Source organism: Phoenix dactylifera, unplaced genomic scaffold, assembly GCF_009389715.1.
Source record: "Phoenix dactylifera cultivar Barhee BC4 unplaced genomic scaffold, palm_55x_up_171113_PBpolish2nd_filt_p 000456F, whole genome shotgun sequence".
Taxonomy (NCBI): domain Eukaryota; kingdom Viridiplantae; phylum Streptophyta; class Magnoliopsida; order Arecales; family Arecaceae; genus Phoenix; species Phoenix dactylifera.
The window spans coordinates 109787-133831 of NW_024067886.1; the positions used below are offsets into that span (position 1 = coordinate 109787).

A 24045-nucleotide genomic window follows, 5' to 3' on the forward strand; every position below is an offset into this window, starting at 1 on the left:
GCTTGTCACTTGCATCGCACATCTCACATGCTATTGGCTAGCTTTATATCAAAAGAAGCTCATCATGCTTTTTTTTTTCTTTATTAATATTAAATAATAATAATGATCAAGAGTAACTATTATACCCTCAAGTTGATGAGCTTTCAATGGAACATTTTTCAATAAACAATAATAATCAACAATAGAATATGAGCTTAATTAGACAAAACATTTATACCTCAAAAATCAGCATGCCCTTGTCAAGCATCGCCAAGCATCCCCTTCCATTATCAGTGAGAAAAGAAAAAAGTCCCATTATGCCACTCTCATGGAAGTCCTCTATCCTTAGCCAACATGAAAACGAGAATCCTTTATTATAGGGCCATTGCACTGGAGTTTTGATCACAATTCCCTGCCAGAAGAAAGAAACTTAAACTACTAATTAAAGAAACTCTCATTAGGAAATGTACAATTGCAGCAAATAACAGAGGAAGAATTTAGATTCTTAATAAAAGTACTATAAATACTAGCAGTTCATTTGAATTATTGTAATGTGCAATTTTTTTTAAAAAAAATGTAAGGATTATGGGAGACCAGGAACAGCAAATGTCAGGCATAATACAACAGAAAAAGAACTGCATCTTCAATGTGCCACAAGAATTAGTCCTATCATGAACAAGAAAATTATGTTGGTGTCATTTGCTTACAGCTGAGTTATCATGATATGTCAAATTGTAGTAACATATCCCTACAAACAAAATAAAGCTGAAGGCCAGAAAGAAAATCAGTGCAGCAACATTTGGATCATGTAAAAGATGGCAGACAGCACAATAATTTAACTTTCCTCTGTCAAAAAGCTGAAAGGTAGAAATGAAGTTTTTTCAAACATTATGTTCTGCTACAGAAATGTAAGTATCATAAAACCAATTATCGGAAGACCAAATAAAAAGATGGTTTCAAAAACCTTTAATCACAACCAAAGAAACCAAGGAATATTTCCACTTAATTCTTGACAAGTGATCTAGCCTGACTAGACGAAGCTACAAGGATAGTCCACAAGAAACAAAGATTGCCTTTCACTACGTAAAGTTTAATAGCAACTATGCTCAGAAGTATGATTCATTTTCAGAGGGGGGCAAAATTGGCACTAACAGTATTTGCAAAAATTAGTTATGTTTGGAATCAATGAAGAAACCCTTAAAAATATCAGTTATCAACCAAATACAGAAGTGTGTATACATAGCTTTTACTTCTGTAGAAAGCTTCTTCTGGAAGTAATTCAACCAACAGTTCTCTAAAATGAAGATTGAACTATTGAAGAGCTTCCTCACATATTTCCTATTTGATAAGCACTTTCTGGAAAAGAATCACATCTCAGCAAGTAACAGAAATGAGGAAGGACACAGGAGCCAGTAGGTCAAGTAAAGATAGTGGCTTTGGGTTTTCAGCTTTATCATGACTCGGAGAGAACTAAGTGTTTGAGTGTGGACTCAAACATCATGCATCTATTCATTTAACTAATATCGGATCTGATCCAACTCACGTTAGGTCCACGACATGTTTAAACTTTTTGGATTTGACTCAGAATGTTGTGCAACCTCAAGTCAGTTCTGACTAGTATTAAAACCATTTTGCTAGAACTGAAATAATTCTGTTGAGATTTAGGTCACATATCTAAGACTTTGATCAAATCAATTGGTTCAAAAGTTGGTACAGGCATGTTAAAATTCTGTGGTGCCTGGGTCAATCAAGTTCCACCCAATAAATTGCATATCAAGTAGATATGGAAGTCAGTTGCTTTAAAATTGAAATTAATGTTAATTTCAATACGCAGTAATTGCTTTTTCAGCAAGGAAGAAAGCCTTATGTGTCTCGGCAATTAATTCAAGTCTGTCTTTTTTTTTTGTAGTAACTACAATAGCTGATTGATCATGTCAACTGAACATGGAAGTTTGCACCTCTATTAGTGGTAAATAATTTTTATTTTCTGAGCTCAGCAAGTCTCGTTATGCAATTATATATGATGTTTAAAGGCTTCCACAGATTACCAGTAACATGAATGAAGTTTTCATGCTCTGCATTTAATTAATATGCATTAACTCACTAATGTAATTTTTTACATACTTTCATAGATTTCAATGCTACCTTGTTTTAGCAATCAAGGGGCATCTATCATCCCCCACCTCTACATTATCTGTGGAAATCTATAAAGCGGTATCATTTATACTTGTCGATTTTACATAATCACTAAGTGGAGCATCCTTGGTGACTAATGAGGCCATATCTTCCTTCATAGCCCATACAGTCATATCACCAATGGAAGCATTGAAAAGTCTTCGATAGCTAAAGAGATCATAAAAACTGTGCTTATCCACCCCAACCCCCCTTTTCATACAGGAAATCGTGATCCAGTCTTCCACTTTCCTTTGTGGAGATATTAACAACCTACCTAAAGCCATGTCAATGTCCAGCTTCTAGTTGTCTTAGGCTAAGTCTATCCTACCTGTGCTAGTGTAAAAATTGCCTTTTTCACTGAACTCGTTTGCGACAATTTCAGGCATCAAATACTTGAAGAACTGCAGCCTCACTTGTTGATGTAATAACTCTCAAAATGGACAATTCCATTTAATCATCCAAACCTGGCAATCATTCAAATTTTGATTACATAAATTTTGTATCTAGTGATGGCTTCAATGGACAGCATTTATTCAAAATGGTAAGCAACAGTAATTTAAACCATGTAGATGGACAGAGTTTTTGTTGGTCTTCCATTAATCGGCCCACTCTTTAAACTCCTATACCTGTTTCTAGGAAATTCCTTCCACTTTGTACCATAGATCCATCTCACCATTTCATTTTCACTTTTTGTTAACACCTACAATGCGTATTTTCTTCGCCTCCAACACTAAGCTACACAACATCTTACTCACAAAAATTCATATTTAAACCAACGTTTGAGCATAAACTCTTTGCTGGCCTGTTCATTAACTTAACCCCTAGTGACACAGCTCCTAAAATTTTAATTTCTAGGCATATCCTTTCTATTTGCACCACAAACCCATCTCATCATTTCATTTTTGATTACTGATCCTGTAAGCATACTTTCTTCATAACCAACAGCCTGATCCAGATAAAATTCTCATTTTTTATATTTTTATTGAAAACACCCAGAGTGATTACAATGCACGTGCAATCAGATGATTCTCAGGAAACATGTTTAGTAGAATATGCACACCTAGCTCTGTTCTTATTAAAATCTAACATACCAGTCTTATATATTTGAAGTCCAGGAAAACATAAGGTATTTCATCATAATTGGTTGTCAGTTCAATACGACTTCAGTAAATTGTTTAAAGCTTCAGTATTATTGCAAGGAATATCTCTTCAAAATTGAATATTTCATTTCCCAAGACAAAGCGGTGAGCAACCAACTAGATATGCATTTCACACTTACTACTAATGTCAAGGCTACAGAAGCAGCCAGATTTACATGAATCTCGGTATAAGCTCGCAATAGGATAGGTTAGTGAGGCCATTAAATTTGTGCAAATGATCTCCCAACAACAGCTTAAGATCTCATGCATTACCCACACCAGTAATTCCATGAGTCAGGACAAAACTACTGCTGTCAGAGAAAATATTATCATTCATGCAGCTGCATGAAACCATGCATCCTGAATAAAGTAGTTCCATATACCACTATAGCGGTGATACTGAATTTTCAGCAAAACACCGGCACTAGCTCATTTAAGTCAACCAACACTAGCAGTTCGATACTGTAGTACTGTACGTATATCCAGCAGCAACATTTATATTTTTATTTGGACATATCAAACATCTAGGAACCAACAAACAGCATTCTAACATAAAGAGAATATTCCTTTTATACATTTCCCTACAAAATACCACCATTAGTGGTACAACGCCTGTATGAAGAGAACTAAAATAGAGGCCAACCAAAAATATAGAAGGACAATAGAAAGCTTCAGTGCTACATAACAAGAAAAGATATAATGTCCATCATGCAGCATGCAAATTTATAAGCCCCCAAATACAATTCAAGGAGAAAATTTACTACATAATTGACAATTACAGATACGTTAAGGTTGAACAATATATAGAATTACATGCACCACTTATGAGCTTGATTCAAAAAGCTTAATAGGAAAGCATAGCAATTTATAAAATTTAAAAAAAAAATCATCTAATCCCTCAGTTAAAAGAAACTTAATATAACATCATAATGCAAACAAAAGCAAAAAATAAGGGATAGGAAGGAATATGTGTTCCCAGAACATACAGAGTCCTGGCCGCTGAACTCGAAAAATGCCTCAGGTCCTTTTTCCTTAAGCATATAATGAACACTTGTCAAAAGCAGCGAGCACTTTTGCGCATATCCAATCCTTTCACTGCGAAGAAGAGCAAATATTTTGCGTATATCCTTCCCTGATATACTATGCCCACCAATGATCTGGATTAACTTAGCAATTTTTGCAATTATGTCCTCTCTTTCTTCTACAGAAAACCAATCTAGAAGAAAACTAAGGATTCCTGCTCTGAAACATGAAGTTCGATTCACAATGGAATCTTTTAGCAAACTTTGGAAGACATCAAGTCCATAATGCTGCAGTGAGGTGCTGCTCTGTCAACCAGAATATGTAGATATTAAAAAACTAGAGTTCACTATTAGAAACAAAAAAAAAGGATAAAGAAATATAGAAAACATACAAACCTTTTGCAAAAGGTTTAGAAAAAGTATAATCACATCTTCATTCTGAACAAAAAAGGAAAAAAATAAACTCAGGAAAATTAGTAACATCAGTGACACAATATTATTATACTTAATTTACAGGTTTCTGCCAGCAGCATTATAATGACATTATCAGCTGTATCACAGTATCACCATAAACACCAAGATGAAGTGAGCAGAAAATCATTATCTATGTGAATATATGAAGCAGAAGTCCACTTAAACTACCAACCTTTATAACAGTTCTCTTTTTCATGTCAAACCTCCCATCCACGAGCATGTCAAGAAGGGCAGTTAGAAGTCCATCACTTGATTGCCACTTGCAGAAGTCCAAGAGCAAACTCTGTAATGTTTGATATCCCACACCAACAAGTGCTCTAAAGGCAACCTTCAATGAGTAAACAACAAGGAAATGGCTGGTAAGTTTTAACATTATATAGTTACAGATATTTCTTAGTAGAATTAATTTTTAGCAAACTGTAATCAGCATGACTGTCATAGGTATAAGATATTGTGTTGAGTAAGAGAAAAAAAAAGATGGTTATGATGAAGAAGCCAAAAATATCTGGTTAGCTTTATAATGACAATAAAAAGGACACATTATTTGCAATGCGAAGAAAAGCCCAAGACAACCATGGAGGCAATGAGATAAAGCATTAGCCGAAGTACCATAGATCCAGAGAAAGCAAGGTAAAAACTGTGGTGATGCCTGCAGTAATAAAGGATAGGAATTGTCCATGATAAAGAAAAAAGGGGAACCTCCGGGGCCCTGGATCCTTGAACATAAGATAACAGGAGCATGGGAGGGGCACAACCTGCAGCCTTTCAATAATTGAGATTCCCAATACTCCCATGATACCTAAAATAAACTTCTTAAGGAAATGAGGTTCATCTGAATTATTTAGACTTTAGATAGTCTGACTATTACAAGACAAGTATAACACACCAAACCAACTAACAGCCATTAATGAAAATATTACTTGAATACTACATCTAGACATCCATACATGCCCTCCAAGGATTTCAAGTTATTTGATTTTTGATGATAGAAAGCACACTGATTCCGAATATTAACTCTAAAATAATTAATTTTTTTAGGGTTCCAAAATCTTAGCATAAAATTTCATGGTTTGAAACAACTTATTATATGTCTAACGAAAAGATCAATTAATTTCAAGAGTTTTAGGATGAGAATATGTTTTTCTATTTGTCAAGAGTTCTATTATGCTTAATGCTTGAATATATTTTAGAACTATCTATTATTTTTAAACAACATAGGAGATTGCTTTTTTTCAAGATGCATATGAGACAATAGAAAAAACATAACATAATCATCTAGCCTTTTCCCAACTTCGAGGGTCGGGTTTATGGAACCTTATTCACCAAGTTTTCCTACTTAAGACCATCTTTGATGTTATTCTAAGTTTCTCCATATCCTTCTTCACAACCTCCATCCATGTTACCTTAGATTATCCCCTCCTTTTCTTAACATCTTCAACACAAACCAAAGTACCTCTCTTTGCTACATCCTCCTCAAATCTCCAATGTATATGTCCACACCATCTGAATCGATTTTCTTTCACTTTGTCCATAATTTGTACAACTCCCACAATCAAAGCTCGCCATCTCGGTACCGGACCTCGTATCACTACCACACTAGCATAGTGTTGGTACCAGGGTCTGCTGAACCGACCTGTACCGGTCGGTTCAGCCCGAACCGGACCGGTACCGGTCCGGTTCCGAGGTATAAAACGGTTCCGACCCAATATGGATCGGAACCGCTCGGTTCGATGCTCGAACCGGTGCGAACCGAGCCGGTTCGCACCGGTTCGGTGCTGAATTTTAGTGCCAGCGCTGTGGCACTTTGAAAGTACCACACTTTGAAAGTGCTAGCCAGAGGCACTTTCAAAAGTGCCACACTGTGGCACTTTCAAAGTGCCGCTTTGTGCGGCACTTCAATCGAAAGTGCCGCTTTGTGCGGCACTTCAATCGAAAGTGCCGCTTTGTGCGGCACTTCAATCGAAAGTGCCGCTTTGTGCGGCACTTCAATCGAAAGTGCCGGTGGGGCACTTCGTGCGGCACTTCGAAAGTGCCGCGCTGTGGCTCATAGTGGCACTTTTCAAAGTGCCACAGTGCCTCAACGGTTGGCTATAAAAGCCGACCGAATGCTGAAGCTAAATCCATCCGCTTAGGTGAAGGAAAGGCAGAGAGAAAGGAGGAGGAAAAGAAGAGAAAGGCAAAGACAAAGGCATGAAAAAAATTAGAAAGGTCGGAGAGCGTCGTTTTTCTTGAAGAAAAATCCAGCAAAAACTAAATAAGGTAAAATTTCTTTCCCCTACATTGTTTTTTTTTAATATTTCATTTAAATTGCTTAAAAAAATTAAGTCAAAAATTGCCAAAAAATAGAAAATGATTCAATGATTCCATTTCGTCTTGAATTTTTTATATGTTGTCGATATATGGACGATGTTAATGGTGACATTAACTTTTATTTTTACAGAATTTATATAATTTTAAATTTAATTAAAAAATTTAAATATTAATTTTTAATTACAAAAAAATAAACATTGAAAAAAATTAATGTGGTTGTAGGAATGGAGCCGTCAAGAAGAGGGCAACCCCAAGAGCGTAATATTGGCTAGGAGCATGGAAAGATGCTCGGTGAACGACACCAGTTTCAGTGCAATTATTGCCACAAGTGCTTCAAAGGAGGAGGAGTAACCAGATTAAAGCAGCACTTAGCCAGTAATTCTCGTGAGATATCTGCATGCTCGGAGTGCCCACCGAGCACCCGTCAGCTAATGAGGAAAAACTTCGCTGAGATCAAAGCAGCCAAGGAGAGGGCTGCCAAGCAGAAAGCGGAGGTGGAACGCCAAGCTGCAGAAGCACCTTCCTATCACTTGATGGAGTCACAGGAGGTCGAGGGTCCAGATGAGGAGGAGGCACAGATCCAGGCTTCCATGCGGGCGAGTCTGGATGATCGGTGGCAGCAGGAGGAGGTGGCGAGGCATCGGGCTCGATTTGGGCCCTCGTTTTTCGAGTCGGGCGCCGGTTCTGGTGGAAGCAGACAAGATCCAGAGTTTCAAAGGACAACCTCAGTCAGGAAGGGCGAGGGCAGAGGACGTAGCCGGATTGCATCTATCCTGGGTGGTTTTGGTGGCCGAAAAAAGTCTTCCGGAGGGATTCCACGACGTGCGTCAATCCATGATGTAGATCCGCATGCCTTCCCCAGGAGAGATTCGAAGCAGCAAAGGGTAGACACAATGTGGAAGGAGAAGAAGAAGGATATGTGGCGAGCTATTGGATCCTGGTTCCACTTCAGCCACATTCCAGCGAATGCTGCAGACAATATATACTACAAGTCTGCCATACAGTCTGTCGGTCCCGGTGTCGATCCTGCAGGCCCGAGGGATATTTACGGTGAGCTTCTTGACAACAATAAGGAGCTAGAGAATTGGATTGGCTCATATAAGAGCAAGTGGCCCACATATGGGCTCACTCTGATGTGTGATGGTTGGACCGGTCCGAAAAAGCGGGCCATCATCAACTTTCTGACATATTGTGATACGAAGACCTTCTTCCACAAGTCAGTTGATGCTTCGGATAAGGTGCACAACGCCTCATACATCCTCAGACTTATGGAGGAGGTGATTGATCAGATTGGAGAGGAGAATATCGTGCAGGTCGTCACTGATAACGGGACGCAATATAAGTTGGCCGGGCAGGCCATGATGGAGCGGCGACCACAAATTTTCTGGACCCCATGTGCGGCACATTGCATCGATCTCATCCTGATGGATATTGGAAAGATCCGTAGGGTGCAACATACCGTGGAGATAGCTCAACGCATCACCAGGTATATTTATAGCCATACTTGGGTTCTTTCATTAATGAGAAAGTATGCAGGGGGAGAAATTCTTAGACCAGGAGTTACACGGTTTGCTACGAATTACATTGCACTTGATATCCTTATCGAGAAGAAAGGAGCCCTACGTCAGATGTTTGTTAGTCCCGAGTGGCAGGAAAGTAGATATGCCCAGGCCGACATTGAAGGAAGCAGGATGGAAGATTTGGTAAGCAGGCAGTCATTCTGGCAGCGGACCAATGCGATAGTCAAGGCTATCAAACCATTATATGAAGTGCTGCGGGCCGTGGATAGCGAGAGATACCCCCAGATGGGCTTTTTGTATCACATGATGGAGAAGGCAAAGGCTCAGATCATGGAGGCAGATGTAGCCCATGCCCAGGAGTACATCGACATCATTCAGCGGCGGTGGGGAGCCCAAATGGGTAGGGAATTGCATTTAGCAGGTAAGCGATAATATTGATAATTATACTGATTGATATATTTGTATAATTATACTAAGATGGTGTCATCTATGTGCAGCATACTATCTGAATCCCCGGTTTCAGTACGAGAGTGGAATTGGTATGGATGATGAACTTCTTCATGCTCTGCGTAATGTTATTTATAAGATGGAGCTTGATCCAGAAGTCGCCGCATCATGTATAGAAGAGGTAACTATGATTTAGTAACATATGTAAATATATCGGATCTTATATTATTGACATACTACAACAAGCTTCTTTCCACAGACCAAATTATTTAGAGAGGGCAGCCACAGCTTTGGACAGCGACCAGCTGTCGTGAGCAAGACAACTATGAATCCAGGTACAATACAAATCTGCAAGACATTTTTGCATCTGAATTATCTTCAACTATGAGGCCATCATATATGTAAAATGTAATTATCTTCAATATTTTTGCAGCTGAATGGTGGATTCATTTTGACGGATCCGCAAAAAATCTTAAGCGGATAGCTATCCGGATACTCTCCCAAACGGTCTGCTCGAGTGGCTGAGCGCAACTGGTCTACCTTCGGCCTCATCCACAGCAAACAGAGGAACCGTTTGACACAAAAGCGCCTCAACGACCTAGTTTATGTGCACTACAATTTGCGGTTGAGGCTAAAATGCATTCAGGAGGAAGTGGAGCTCAAGTATGCAGATCCCATCTATAGGACCTTTACGGATGATGATGATAATCCTATGCTCGACTGGCTTGCGGCCCAGCAGCAGGAGCCCGAGCTTGATGAGCCAGGATCGCCTCGACGACCAGCCAGCATCATAGCCACCGAGGCTATGGTCGATCCACAGCAATGGGCTGAGCGCAATATTTCACGTACTCCTACAGCTGATATGACGTGGCTAGAGGGGAGCCAGTCACCGCATGACTGGTACGACGCTCCCGTTCAGAGAGATGATCCTCTCATGCGAGGACGAGGACGCTCTACTACCCAGTCGACTCGATCCGGAGGGCGTCAATCCCAGCAAACAAGAAAAGGAAAGGAAAGGGCCCCAATGGAGAGTGTCGAGGAGACTTGGACCAGCAGCGATGAAGGTTCTGATAGTGATGGATCTACTAGCCATGGAGGAAGTGGAGGACAGTATGGTACTACTTATGAGACACAGCCGGAGGGAGGTTTTCGATGTACCAGTGACTCTCAGTTTACACATGCTACACAAGATACGGACCACGGTAGGCCGTCTGATATAGGCCAGTCAGATACCATTGCATATCGAAGAAGAGCTCCTCGAGGTCGTTCAAGAGACAAGGATGCAGCTGCAGATGACCTCCTATGTGGAGTCGGATCCATTGATGTATCAAATTCCGAGTCTTTCTATTATCCGCGACCTCAGCCAGCCTATGGATATGGTGCATCGGAGTCATCTTCCGGTGGCTACTACCCTGCGCAGCCCGGAGGGTCTTACGGGTCGGATTTTGGTGACGGTATATTCGGATGGGCCTCTTATCAAGACACCTCTCAGAGCCAGAGCTTCAGTGAGAGATCCGAGAGTTCTAATGACCCAACGCGCATTCCTCGAGGATTGAGCATACAAGACTACAATACCGCTTGATTAGAGGGATGGGTTGATTTGCTTCCATATTATGCTGATGATCCAGATATTGACGAGAAGCATCGCCACTCGACCCGATTTTAGATATTCGAGAGTGCTTTAAATGTATGTAATTGATTGTATCTTAATTTGAAAATTTTTTATGTTCTTCATCTCATTATTTGAATCATTTGGAAGTAATAAGTTGCATCATCTAGTTTTAACCTTAAACTTAAACATAAAAACATCCAAAAAATATCCAAAAGTGAAAGAACTCCAAAAAAAAACGACGATGGGATTGAAACCAGGCCGAATGTGCCCTATCGGTACGGTATCGGTTCGGCTCGGTTCGGCACCGGTTCCGTACCAATACCGAAGCCGACCGGTACGTCGGTATGATCGGTACCGCGAACCTTGATTGGTACGGTACGGTACATAATTTTGTTGGCATACCGAATGTCGATACGCCACCCATACTAGGTACTAGTACCGAACCGGTTCGGTATGCCCTGTACCATCTAGTTCGGACCGGTACGACGTACCATGCCCATAACTTTTTCAATATATTCATTTTTCATTTGATCCTTTTTAGTCTTACCACACATCCATCTTAATATTCTCATTTCTTCTACATTCAACTTGTTTTAATGTACTTTTCTTTAATACCCAGCAATCCCAGCTAGACAACATGGCAGGCCTTTCTGTAGTTTTATAAAACTTTTCCTTAAGTCTCCAAGGCATGTGCCTACCAAATAATTTTCCAGATGCACCTCTCCACTTCATTCAACCAGCTCTAATTACATTGCATACATCTTCATCTATCTCCCATTATTTTTCCTTAAGTAGCAAATTGGTGACTTGCAAATATTTCTTGGTCATCAGTCATAACTGGCATTGCATCTTCATTTCCATTTTCATTAAATTTGCATTGCATATATTCTCTTCTTCTAATCTTTAGGACCTTATCTTCTAAAGCACTCCTCCATAAGTCCAATATAGCATTTAATTTAGTTCATTTCTTTCATCATTCAACACTATTTCTTCCACTAATAACTTACACCATGGCATAAGGTTTGCCAAAAAAGCACCGAAACCCATACTAGTCGGCAACCGATTCAATACCGTACTAAAACATGGTATTCTATGGCATGCCAGTTCCGAACCAGCAAGCCATATTTTTTTCTTTTTTTTAAGCTTGAATAATTAGTAATTAATTTTTTTAGGCTTTTTGAATGATTTTAAGTATAATTTGATGTTTCCTTGATGTTTCTAACACCCGGGTACATCCTAAAAGATGCTTCTTGATATTTTGAAGTAATTTCTAGTCCACCGTTGGTACGGCTCTATACACCTTGAATCGGACGATTTAGGATGATTTTGCCTTCCTTGATTAAGATGCTTGCTTTTTCATTCAAAAATTATTGAATACACTCATTTTAAGGATACACTGAAATACACTCATTAACACTTGAAATATACTTGGATATAAGAAAAAATATTAGAACGCACACGAAACTTTGAGACACTTATCACAATCACCTCAATATCATCTAGTTAGTAACCAGCTATTATACCCACTAGACAAGGGTTCACTGAAACCAACAATTATACCCATTGGTCAAGAATTCGCTAATCAACAGGCCCGTTAGCCAAGGATTCCACTGCATCATATCTCGAATAAGAATATGAAGGCCAACAACTTCCCCTTTGCGAGCGAGGGTCACCGTATAAAGCTTCTACTCAGAACACTAAGGCCAACAAATTACCCCTTACTTGCTAGGGTCACTTGTCACAAAACAACTCACCAGGAGTTTTCATTTTAATCCATAACAAAGGAAACATTTCTCTTTTAGGTGATATAATGATTAATGAACACTTCAAATGACTAGAGTCAAAAGAAATCTCTTTGATATATTAACATGAATTTAAATCATGATGCTTTAATGCCGATAAATTTAGATGTCAAATAGTCATTCAAGACACATTTTTCAAAATTCACTTGCCATAAAACATTAGGGGAAAGATCAGAAAATTATGAAACCTTTGATCATTTTCATAAAACAAGGATATATATATAACATATAATATCATAACATTTCCTACAACCATGGAAAAATGATAGAATACCTTCGAATCATCATTTCCAGTCAGCAACAATGTTAATGTCTGAAGCACATTAAGGACTAACTGCTCCCCGATTCTCTCATCAAGAGTCCCATTTAATAGAGAGACAATGTGCAAAAAGCACTCTCCACTACGAAACAAACTCTGAAAGTACTGGGGAAAAATAATATAGTTGGAATATGCAACAGAAACTTATTCAGTCGGTATAAGAAGAACAATGCAGACATATCATCAAAAAAATATGCATAATGTCATAACAAGTAACATACCGCTTTATCAATCAAAATAATCTCTCTCATGCTAATCAATAGATCAATTGACAATTCCACGAAACACTTTTCCCTTTCCTTTGCACGAGTAAAGGTTTCCAGAAATTTGGAGCAAAGCTGCAACTTTGCTGTGTGATCTTCTGCGGATGATGGAGGCAACTGAAAATAATTTATAAGGACAAAGACTTCTATTATCAAATATACATTTAGAAAAATTAGCGAAAAACAAAAATGATAGTGCTTAAACCTTAAATAATCCAAGAATTTGCTCCAACACAGGCTTTCGAAGATTCTCTTCCCAAAATAAATCAAACAAACAATCAATGCAATTGGAATTATGCAAAACCAAACTTTTCCCATTCTCAGCTATGCGAAGATACTCTGTGAAAAGCTCGAATGAGGACTTCATGCATATAATCCAATTCTCAGCTGTCTCAACCGAAGAAGGTGTCCAATCTCTTTTGAATTTGCTCCCTTCATTAAATTCATCTTCAGCAAGCAGACTTAAATAAGTTAACTTTCTGAGCTCTTGAGCTTGAATGCATGCAACCTTGAGCACTCGAGCAATCGCATTCAGTGGCTTGAAAGAAGCAAGACTTTCCTCAACCGCAAGTTGTAGAATCCGATAGAGGCTCTTTACAAGAATAATTGCTATTTCAGGATTACAAGCAGACTGTTCAAGCGTATCCAATAACACAGAGCATTCCGGCTGCACCACAATTAGAGAAAAATGAAAAATGAAATCACAATAATCAAGATTCTAGTCAAAAAAGTATTCATAGAGACATGATCAGACATATCTCAAGAACAAGCCACTCGCAAAAGAAATAGAACTACAGAAACTGAGTAAATTCAGAACAAACTATTTGCTGTTCTTGAGCTAGCAATAACATATTACCAGCTAGTATCAGAATGTCTAGCCAACACTATGTCAATTAAATTCCAAATTCCAACACCTAGAGCTCTGAAGAAAGTATATATCAATCAAGGGTAAAAAAGTATGTGGAAATCACATGTAAAGAATGCTATCTGGGTTACAGACACACGTCCTAACCAACAAACCAATCCTTTCGATTTGTGCCAGTATCATGAGAAACTTTACACCCACATAATACCATGAAAAGCAATATCGTGCAACAAGCAAGCTTACATTCTTTCCAATTATATTCACCTAATCAAAGTCTGTCGAACCAGTACCGGGACTCGTACTAGTCGGCAACCGGTTTGGTACGGTACCAGTTCAGTACCATAACAACACTAATTTTTTAAATATTTTTTAAATTTGAATTAATGGTAATTATTTTTTTTTCAATTTTTCAATGCTTTAAGTATAATTTGTTATTTCTTGATATTTTTTGATGTTTCTATGATCCCGATACACCCTAAATAATGCCTCTTGATGTTTTAGAGTGATGCAAAACATAAAATGATTAGTAAGATGTTGCATAATAAAAAAGCAATATAAAATATCCTAAAATAAATTAGTAGGATACAAAATATAAAATGACATTATCAATTACATATATTTAAAATACAAGCACACCAATATCTAAAATCTCGTCCAGTGGCGATGTCTCTCATAGATATTCGAATCATTAGCATAATCAGGAGGCACATCAGCAGGCACATCAGCCCACCCCTCTAACCACGAGGCGTTGTAGTCCTATACGCTCATTTCATAAAGAATGCTATCTGGGTTATAACCAGTTTCAGATCTCACTGGAACTCTAGCTCTGAAAGGAGACCTCTAGTTAATATGGCTGTGGAGGAGCCCATCCAAATATGCCAGCAACAAAATCTGACCCGTAAGATGCTCTAGATTGAGTATGGTAATAACCAGCGGAAGACAATGCCTGCCTCAGACGCACCATATTCATATTTGTATCCGTATGGCTCATAGGCTACTTGTTGCAGCGAGTAACAGGATCCAACATACAACTCAGAACCCGATAGGTCTATAGATCCATGACAACTAGAACTATTATTACTACTCTTTCTGATCTCCGAATCTAAATGAACTGACTCCACACTCTCCATCAAGGCTGCAGCTGCTCTTTCACCTTTCTGACTCTCGTATCTCTTCGAAGTCTTCCGTCTTCAAGAGTCTTCTCTTCGAGATTGAGCGGTTAGGGTTTCTTCTCGCTTTGCCACCCCACCACGAGAGAAAGAGAGCGGCAAATCGCTTGCCGGCCTCCGCTGGTGTCCCGCCCTCTCTCTTCCTCTCTCGCTCTCTCTTTCTCTTTTCCTATCTCCCACGGTTCCTCTCTCGGTATGGGCCCGCCATGGCCCGTACCAAGTCGTCCCGCCGAAGAACCGATATGGTGACCGATACCGATTCCTCCGACCTTGAACAGTACACAATGCATGTCCAACGATACATACCTAGCAAAGTAGTCATTCAGCATCCCAATACACAACTTCAGATAAATCGATACATAATTTTCAAACTATGATATTTACCAATAGACACTGCATGGCCAAATAATACACAACTAACAAAATAATCATTTAGCATTCTAATACACACCTCTGAATAAATCGATACATAGTTTTTAAAACATGGTATTCACCAGTACATACAACATGGCCAAATGATACACGCTGGCAGAGTAGTCATTCAGCATCCTAATACACATCTTTAGATAAATCGAGACACAATTTTCAAAACATGGTATTCATCAGGACATAATACATGGTTAGATGATATGCACTTATTGGCTTCCAGATCCATACTTTAAGCTCCTTTGATAAATCCAATAGCGATCCAATACACAATGTTAGATAAATTGATACATAGTTTCCAGAACATGTTGTTCACTAGTATATATACATGGACAGATGATACACATTTAGCAAAATAATAATCCAGCATCCCAAAACACACCTCTAGATAAAGCGATACACAGTTTCCAAAATATGTTGTTCGCTAGTACATACTAAATAGCTAGATGATGCCCACTAGCAAAATAGTCATCCAGCATCCCAACACCTACCTATAGGTAAATATATAGTTTTCAGAACATGGTATTCACTAGTATACACTATATGGTAATACACACACACCAGCTTGTTGATACACACTATAAGTTTCTTTGATCTTGGAAAAGAGAGAAGGATTTGGAGAAGGAACTTAGGAAGGAGACGGAAGGTCTCACAAATGAGAGGGATGGCTTGACGAGGAAGAAGATGGATAGACAAAAGCTTGATGAGGAAGAAGAGAGGATGCATGCAGATGGCCTCTTTTAGCCACAGGACTGATGGACACTATTAGTAGGAGTCCCATCCCGATTTGACTTTTGAGTTTCCTCTTTAAGATGGATGCTAGAGGAAATGTGGAAAAATAGAAAGCTTGGCCCATACGATATTCTATGACGTGCACACTAAAGGATTTTTTCCCCAAATTAGGTCGTCTTAATCCATCACAACAAGGATGAAAATGAATATAAACCCAAAACAGAAAGGTGCAAAAGAACCTTTAAGCTCTATATTGAACAATATCAAGTGGTATAGCAAGTGCTAGTCTGGAAGTTGCCTAGTTGGGGCAATTCAGGATGGTTCACCACTTCACCTAAATACTGATGCTAGGGACATGCTGGTTTCCACTAGTAAAGGGTATCATGGCATAGCTCCTAAATCTCTCATGCTTATAAAAGGTCAAACCCTCCTATGTCTAAAAATTTTGTGAACCATTTTTCACTACTACTATCAACAACTTAGTCTCGCCCTACTTTCTAGTATCCTTCAACTTGAATTGAGATTCTCTCCAAATTAGAGGCTCTCTCTAGCCTACACCATTACAACCTCTTTCAAGCAACTTCTAAACTTCCTTATGTAAACTCATTTAATTTGACCACTAGATCAATATCAGTGTCCAAACCATGGTCTGCCAATCCGAGCCGAACTGCCCGATTCGGCCCGTACTGAGCCAACCAGACGGAGGACCAGGTCGGTTCACCTATTTTATTCAGGATCGGCTTCAACCGGCCAGAACCAGTACCAAACAGGTCCGAACCGGCCAGTTGCGTGCGAAACCGATGTGAATCGTCCGATTCACACCAAGTCGGACCGGTTCCGAACCGGCCCCCCTCCCCCACCTCTTTCTTTTGTTTTAAAGAGTGGTTGGGAAGCCTCTATTATTTTTGTTTTAAAGAGTGGTTAGGAAGGCCCGAGAAACTTCCCGGGCCTTCCTAGCCTATTCGAATACTCCCCTTTCTCGTGGCAAAAAATATGCTGATACAGCACGAGTGAAGGAGGATCCAACTCTAAATAAGGTATACTTCCTCTCCCTAATCTCATTTCCTCTCTTTTTTTGGGACACTAAAAAATACCTTGAAATTTGCAAAATAAGGAGAGAGATTTTGGCTTGAAATTAAAAAATTTTGTGATTTTTAAGAAAAGTTAGCAAGTGATTTGCCGACTTCACTTAAAAATCGCAAGTTTTTTTAAGGACGTGGCTGGAACCTGTTTCGTTCAAAATAGTGGCAGCAGTCGTGGTCTTGCTTTCCACCGTCGAGGCGGGCCTTCGCCGGCACTCCGCCCGCCTCTGCCGGCACTCTCTCCCTCCCTCCCCCGCTAGTTCTCTCTTTCTTTCTCCTTCTCGGGCTCCAGCAACGCGTTCCGTTTTTGTTGCCGAAACCGTCTGGTTCGGGATGGTTCTGCCAACACTGCTATTAAAGAGAGACTTCATATCATTTTTTAGGTATTAGAACCATCAAAAATGATTGGTCAGATGCCAAGAGAAGTCATATATGTGTCGTTATATCAACACAATTTTCACTCGCTGCTTTTCGATATCTTTTCAGCAAATGGTTTTGCAGTACATAAATAATTTTTACAGCCAATTCCGCAATTTTTGACACCTAAGGTAAACAAATCTACAATGGACATGGCACAAGAACACTGCATAACAGCTACTATACTATACCAACTAAATGCAAAAGGTGTTAGAACTGCACCTACTATGGGAAATGGTGATCCATGTCAGTCACAACAAGGTATGGTACAAAATACAAGAGTAGTTTGAGGAATATATGAGCAACCTGCAACACCAGCAACATATAATACAGAGACCGACTTATGCTTGAAACTTAGAAATCTACCTTTCTCATCCACAAAACTTATGAACTACAGAGATTATGCTAGCCAAGATATGCAAATGCACAGATTGCACAATTGAAAAGCAGTGAATAAATTTTTCGGTCGCTGCTTTTACTCTACATCTAATTCTCTAAGCATGATACATGTTTTCTTACACTAGATATAATACACACATGAATTTATTAGGAATACAGCACATAAAAAAAATAAAAAATTACCAAGTTATTTGTATTTCCACTTAGAGTTGCAACAAACTCCAAGAAGGAAATGGCTTCCACTTGAAGAATGTCTACTTTGATCGGTTTTGCTTGATCCTTGGAGCTCTCAGTGGTAGAAGGTAGTTCAGATTTTACCAGAACACTGTCACCCTGTGCATCAATCTCTGCATCAACTTCTTCTGAAGATGGCCTAAAATAGAAGAATTTCTCTGAAAAAATTAAGTCCCAAATTCGCTCCTCCCGGAAGGTTTCAAGTAGAGCTGGTGCAGAAACAAGAACCTTTCTAAATGCACAAAGGATGTAATGTTGCAAAGTATTGGCTACAATCCTGCAGCAAAGGTCATAAAGATGAATGAAGGTTTATCAATTTAAAAAAGGAAAAAAGAGTATAGGGGACCAAAATACAATATTACAATATCAGATTTCATTAATTCTAGCACCTAGATAAGCTCCATTATACAGTTAGACTGAATATATTGGCATTTGTAGATGACCACAATACATAGGTAGAGCATGCACAGAAAGCAAGAATTCATGCCAAATTAGTTTAAAATAACATTTTCATATCTCAAAACAAGCATTTATAGGCAGAAAAATTATAATTTCAGATAAGGAAATCCACCACCAAATGGGCTGGGACATCTCAAATCTAACCTGGACGCGAACCAACCACAATGAAACTTTGATTGTTGTATTTATTCAGGGATTAGGATCTATGGCAGTTCGTCTCACTGCTTTTAAATACAGTGCATACTGCCAAATGTGTATGTGGTTGCTTGACCGCACCAACATTGTTGCCTATATGCAGTCATATATGGACCAAAAAGGCAGTCCAGTTAGCATTATGTGGCAGCACATACAGCCTGCTTAGTACTGCAGAGTTCCGTATGTGAGCCCGCTTAGCATTCTGGAACCACATATGCAGCTTGTGGGCCCATGCAAGTGAAGTGGGTTTAAACTGATAACTGGGTTTGATGTGGGTTTCAGATGGACCTAACACGGGTGGATATTAAAATGTTGATCATATTATCATTATAGCTATTAGGAATTAGGTACTGAACAATAAGAGCACTCATTGTTAGTTGTTATTTTTATTATTATTGTTATCGTCTACCAAAAAAATATTACTATCATTATTATTGTTATTATTCTGTTTAATATATTATATTATTTAAAATAGTTAAAATATAGTAATTGCAGATGCACCTGTATATGCAGTCCCTTGACTACCTGCATACTGCAACCCCCTTTTAAACACTGGTTCATAGAACACAATCAATTTAGTAGAAATCAGACCAAATCAGTCTGGGAAGAGGCGACTTACCCTGAGTAAGACTCACTATCTCATGCATCAATCACCTTGGATAATCTAAAGTTCAGGAAAAAGCATCCCAAAAATGAAATGAAAGCTCTTTCTCAAGTTTGAATAACCAAAACATAATAGAAAACAAATACTAGCTCAAGTTTCATTTGATTCAGAAATCACAAAAGTTTCATGTTAAACTTTTAGAGTGATGAATTTTTTTATCATTTTAACTGCATACCTCACCTGTACGCTCCACATGATCATGCAATCTCCTGAATGATTTGTTAATATGCGCCAGGCAATTCAGAACCTCTTGAAAATTTGTGCTCTGACCTATTGCTTTATTTAAGTTTAACTATGAGATAGACATGCATACCAGCTAATACTTCATAAAAAAAAGCAGTTCAAACATGGTTAATTATCTTGAGAACCAACTACTGAAAAGAGGCTCAAGCGCATGTAAATAGGCTCACAAGCAAGGTTCGCTGTACCGGTCGGTACCGAGCGTACCGTACCCGTACCGATGGGTACCGATATCGGTACACCAATGTCGGTACGGTCGGTACCGAGCGTACGGTACCGTACCGACACTCAGTACGCCTATACTAGTGCGGCACCGGTACGGCGACCTTGCTCACAAGTATAATAGAAAGGTGATGCTACAATATGAAGAAGAATAGGATCATATGATGAACCATTTTCAGCATATTGTGACATACTTCAACCACGATTGAGAGTACGTTATAAATTCATTGTTGCTAAAATGCTAAACACCAGTCAAGTGATTAAATAGGCCACATTCAGTGGGAGCAACATCTGAAGAAAATAATAGCAAAATTTTTCTTTTGGATGCCCATTAATGATTTCACAACTCTCTAAATTTCTTTAAATTTTGCATGCATATGTTCCCCGTTTCGAGCAACTGTGAGACTGGTTCTCTTTGCCATATATTCAAGCAATTAGAAAAATAGAGAAAGCAGAGATGAGAAGGAAGCTTGACAAGATATGGAGTGAAATTAGTCAAACCATCAATGCTTTTATTCTCACATACATTACATATATACAGATATGTGCATGCATATTTTAGTATGTAGTCCTATTTCACGAGATATTATTTTACAAATTTCCCCCTTAATCTCATTCTAATTTCTTTATATGGGTGACTTCAGGGTTCTCTGCTCTAGTTTCCAAGGAGGAAAAAAAGGCCACTAAAGTTACTTTCTTACTCTTATTCTTTTTTATTTCTTTTCTTCTAAACTAATCAATCAAGGGGACTGCTTCCAAAACCTACAAAGCAGGTGTTTTGATTCAAGCCTTCAGACAAAAAGGTTTTTCATGAAATAATTTTTTGGCACATGATTTTTTCAATTAAACCCAATATTTCACTCAGATTTTTAAACACAAAATCTCCTTCACTTTGCTCCCACCTTCAAATGGTGGAAAAGGCTACACTAGCACTGTATTGGTACGGTATAGTATGGAGTCTTTTTCGGCATACCGAGTGTCAGTACGCCTCCCGTACCGGATACTGCTACCAAACTGGTATAGTACAATATGGTATGGGGTGTACCGTCCGGTTCTTCTTGGTTCTGCGAATCCTGTTTTGTAGGGTATCACTCAGTTTGCAGTTGGTTTGAACTCGGTTTGGGGTGAATTGACCATGATCCACCTCTAAACCTCTATATCCAGGATCATTTGGATCAGTCTAGGCAGTATTTTCCCAAACCAATGCCCCCCTTGTATTACCAAGGTGTTGGTATGATAATTATCGATGGGCACATACAATACCGACTAATGTTTCAAACCTTATTTCTACTTGGGATTTGGAATTTCTCTTCTTTGAATTTCCTTCATTTTTTTATCAAGGAAATAAAGTTGACTCCATTTTTGTCTCAATGGCTATGATGCGGCAAGAAATATCTTATGTAATGACAACAACAGCAGTACATGTTCATTAGGTTCAAGTAGAGATTGAGACTAAATATGAAATTTGTTAAGTCAAGCATCAAGTAGCCAATCAAAATTTTGGAAGAGAAACTCATTAATAGTTAAAATCAATATAAAGGTTCAGGAAATAGTAACAGACATAGAACTAGTGCACATACGAATGTTGTAGGTAAGCATTAACAAAACTTATTCCAGTACTCTGAACAACAAATCAACTAAAGAATTCACCTTATATGGTTAGGTAATTGCCTTTCATTGGCACAGGCCTTAATGCATGGAAAAACTGTAAGAAGAACCTTCACGACCCATCTTATAGAAAGTTCCCAATATGCCAGCGAGATAGGTAGGGAACTCTGACCAACAGACGCCTGACCATGATGAAAGTCGATATCTTCAGGAGCAAGGAGGAAAGAACAAAGTGCTCTACTCAATTTGATAGAATATGCCTTCCATTCTGTTATGTTAAGATAGTACGTTTCATCTTGAACGGAAGTCTCTGCTGAAAGTATCCTTTCAGTGCTGTTTTTGGTAGAGTTCAAATTGATCACTTGAGATTCACGCATAGATGAACTCATCATTCGTTGATTAAGCTCCTGAAGCGTAAAAGCAGGCCAGCATATGCTGTTTGCAAATTTATGTATGCGTCCATTTTCATATAGAAACTGCATATTGTTCAAGTTGCCAAAGCTGAAGCAGTTGTTAAGGACGCAATAGATGACGTGGACTGATGAGATATTACATGGATGGAAAACTACATTAAGTTTGGAATGAAAACATTCAAGTAAGATCTTCCTATGAGATACCACAGGAACATCAATAACAAGAATCTTTCACATGTCATTAACATACATATAAACTTTTAAGAAAGGAGGGTAACCTTGCATAAAATTTGGGGCAGTACAGAATTAAACAAGTGTATCATTACATATCATATGTATTTACATTTTATATCATTTACATATGTTTGTACATGCACATATCCATAGGCAAAAGCACACAAGACTTTCTGTAAATGTAGTTCCAAAATGCAATTCAAAATTTAAAAATTTTATATCCTCTCAGTTCAATTTCATTTAGCAAAAGCAAGATAGGAATTTAGGATACATAGACTCCCTTAAGACTTCCAATGAAAGAATTTGGAGCTGGAAAATTCCACTTCTGTAGAAGAAATATTTCTTTTCGTCAGTAAATTAAAGTCATAATTTGAATGGTGTACACCTTGCACACAGATATCAGAAGGAAAATGTAAGACAAAAACAAAACAAGACGAGCATGTCCAAGGATAAATACATCTGAAACATTATAAACGCTGTGCAGAAACATGTGCATGCATGTTGTACATATGAATGCATTTATGTATAGAAAAGAAGATGAAAGATTATCTTCCTTGAATAACAGAATAATCATCAATATGTTGCAGATCTATAATAGAAGTATGATGGCAGACGTATTTGCACTAATGAACATAGTATATACAACATTCTTCTCAAAATTATATAATTTAGGGTTTGAATTTTATGTTGAAGATCAAATTGGCCCTTAGCAATCTAGATTCTTTGGAACAAGACCAGATATTGTTACAGGATCTAGATCCATATAACGGATCCCTTGTACATAAGTGCCAGGTCCATCAAAGTTATATATCAACCAAGAGGGATGTCAATTTGCGTTGACTCATTTTTAGAATTTTGACTTCTAGACTGACTAATTTATATCACTAAGAACCAATAAGCCTTCAACACAAATTAGCAACATCCTTAAAGTTTTGAAGTTCTAATGTAATGAAAATAAATTTGAGAGTTGTGGAAGCTGAGATCTCCACAGAAACTTTCCTGCTCTTCCTAGTGTTTGTCATACATTTTTCTTATTTTTCCACAACCTTCTACCTTATAGGATAACTAACTATTGTTTTGAAGTGTTAAATTATTTTTGTTAAGCACAAGCAAAACTATGATAGATTTATCTGCAGAACAGAAAAACAACTCTTAAACTCAACTTAACTAAGCCTTAATTCCAAAATAGCCGGGGTCAGTTACATGAATCCTTATGCTTCGTTCAACTCACTTTAGGGCCACGCTTTATGAGAGATGTTGAGATATCAAGTCTTTCCTTACTACTTTATCCCATATTCCCATGTGATTTTTGGTCTACCTTTACCTCTCTTTCCTTCTATATATCAAATCACTATTTCAACATAGTGCACTATGTTGTACATGTTCAAACCCTCTAAATTATCCTTCTCTTAATTTGTTCTTAATTGGTATTACCTCTACCATTTTACGAATGGCGCTATTTCTTAATCTATCTTTTCTTGTATTATTACGCATCCATCTCAACATTCTCATTTCGGCCGTACTCATCTTGCCCGCATATTATTTTCAAACTACTAAACATTCTGTACCATAAAGCATATCTGATCGTATGGTTGTTCTATAAAATTTTCCCTTCAACTTGGTA

At 38.3% G+C, this 24045-nt stretch overlaps 1 protein-coding gene across 10 annotated transcripts in view; it reads right to left on the reverse strand.

The window, feature by feature from the left end:
• The window catches only part of LOC103710848 (BEACH domain-containing protein B), a 121296-nt gene that overhangs the window by 41820 nt on the left and 55431 nt on the right, over nt 1-24045 (reverse strand). For 9 of the 10 annotated variants that reach the window (XM_039118979.1, XM_039118975.1, XM_039118980.1 and 6 more), the window contains 10 exons: nt 22693-22746; nt 21817-22275; nt 18336-18663; nt 13268-13729; nt 13021-13179; nt 12755-12904; nt 4962-5117; nt 4712-4753; nt 4280-4621; nt 218-391 (listed from right to left, as the gene is read on the reverse strand). In XM_039118979.1, coding sequence (XP_038974907.1) covers nt 218-391; nt 4280-4621; nt 4712-4753; nt 4962-5117; nt 12755-12904; nt 13021-13179; nt 13268-13729; nt 18336-18663; nt 21817-22275; nt 22693-22746 — 2326 coding nt within the window. The remainder of the gene's footprint in view (nt 1-217; nt 392-4279; nt 4622-4711; nt 4754-4961; nt 5118-12754; nt 12905-13020; nt 13180-13267; nt 13730-18335; nt 18664-21816; nt 22276-22692; nt 22747-24045) is intronic. The other variant, XM_039118982.1, reaches the window with a different exon arrangement.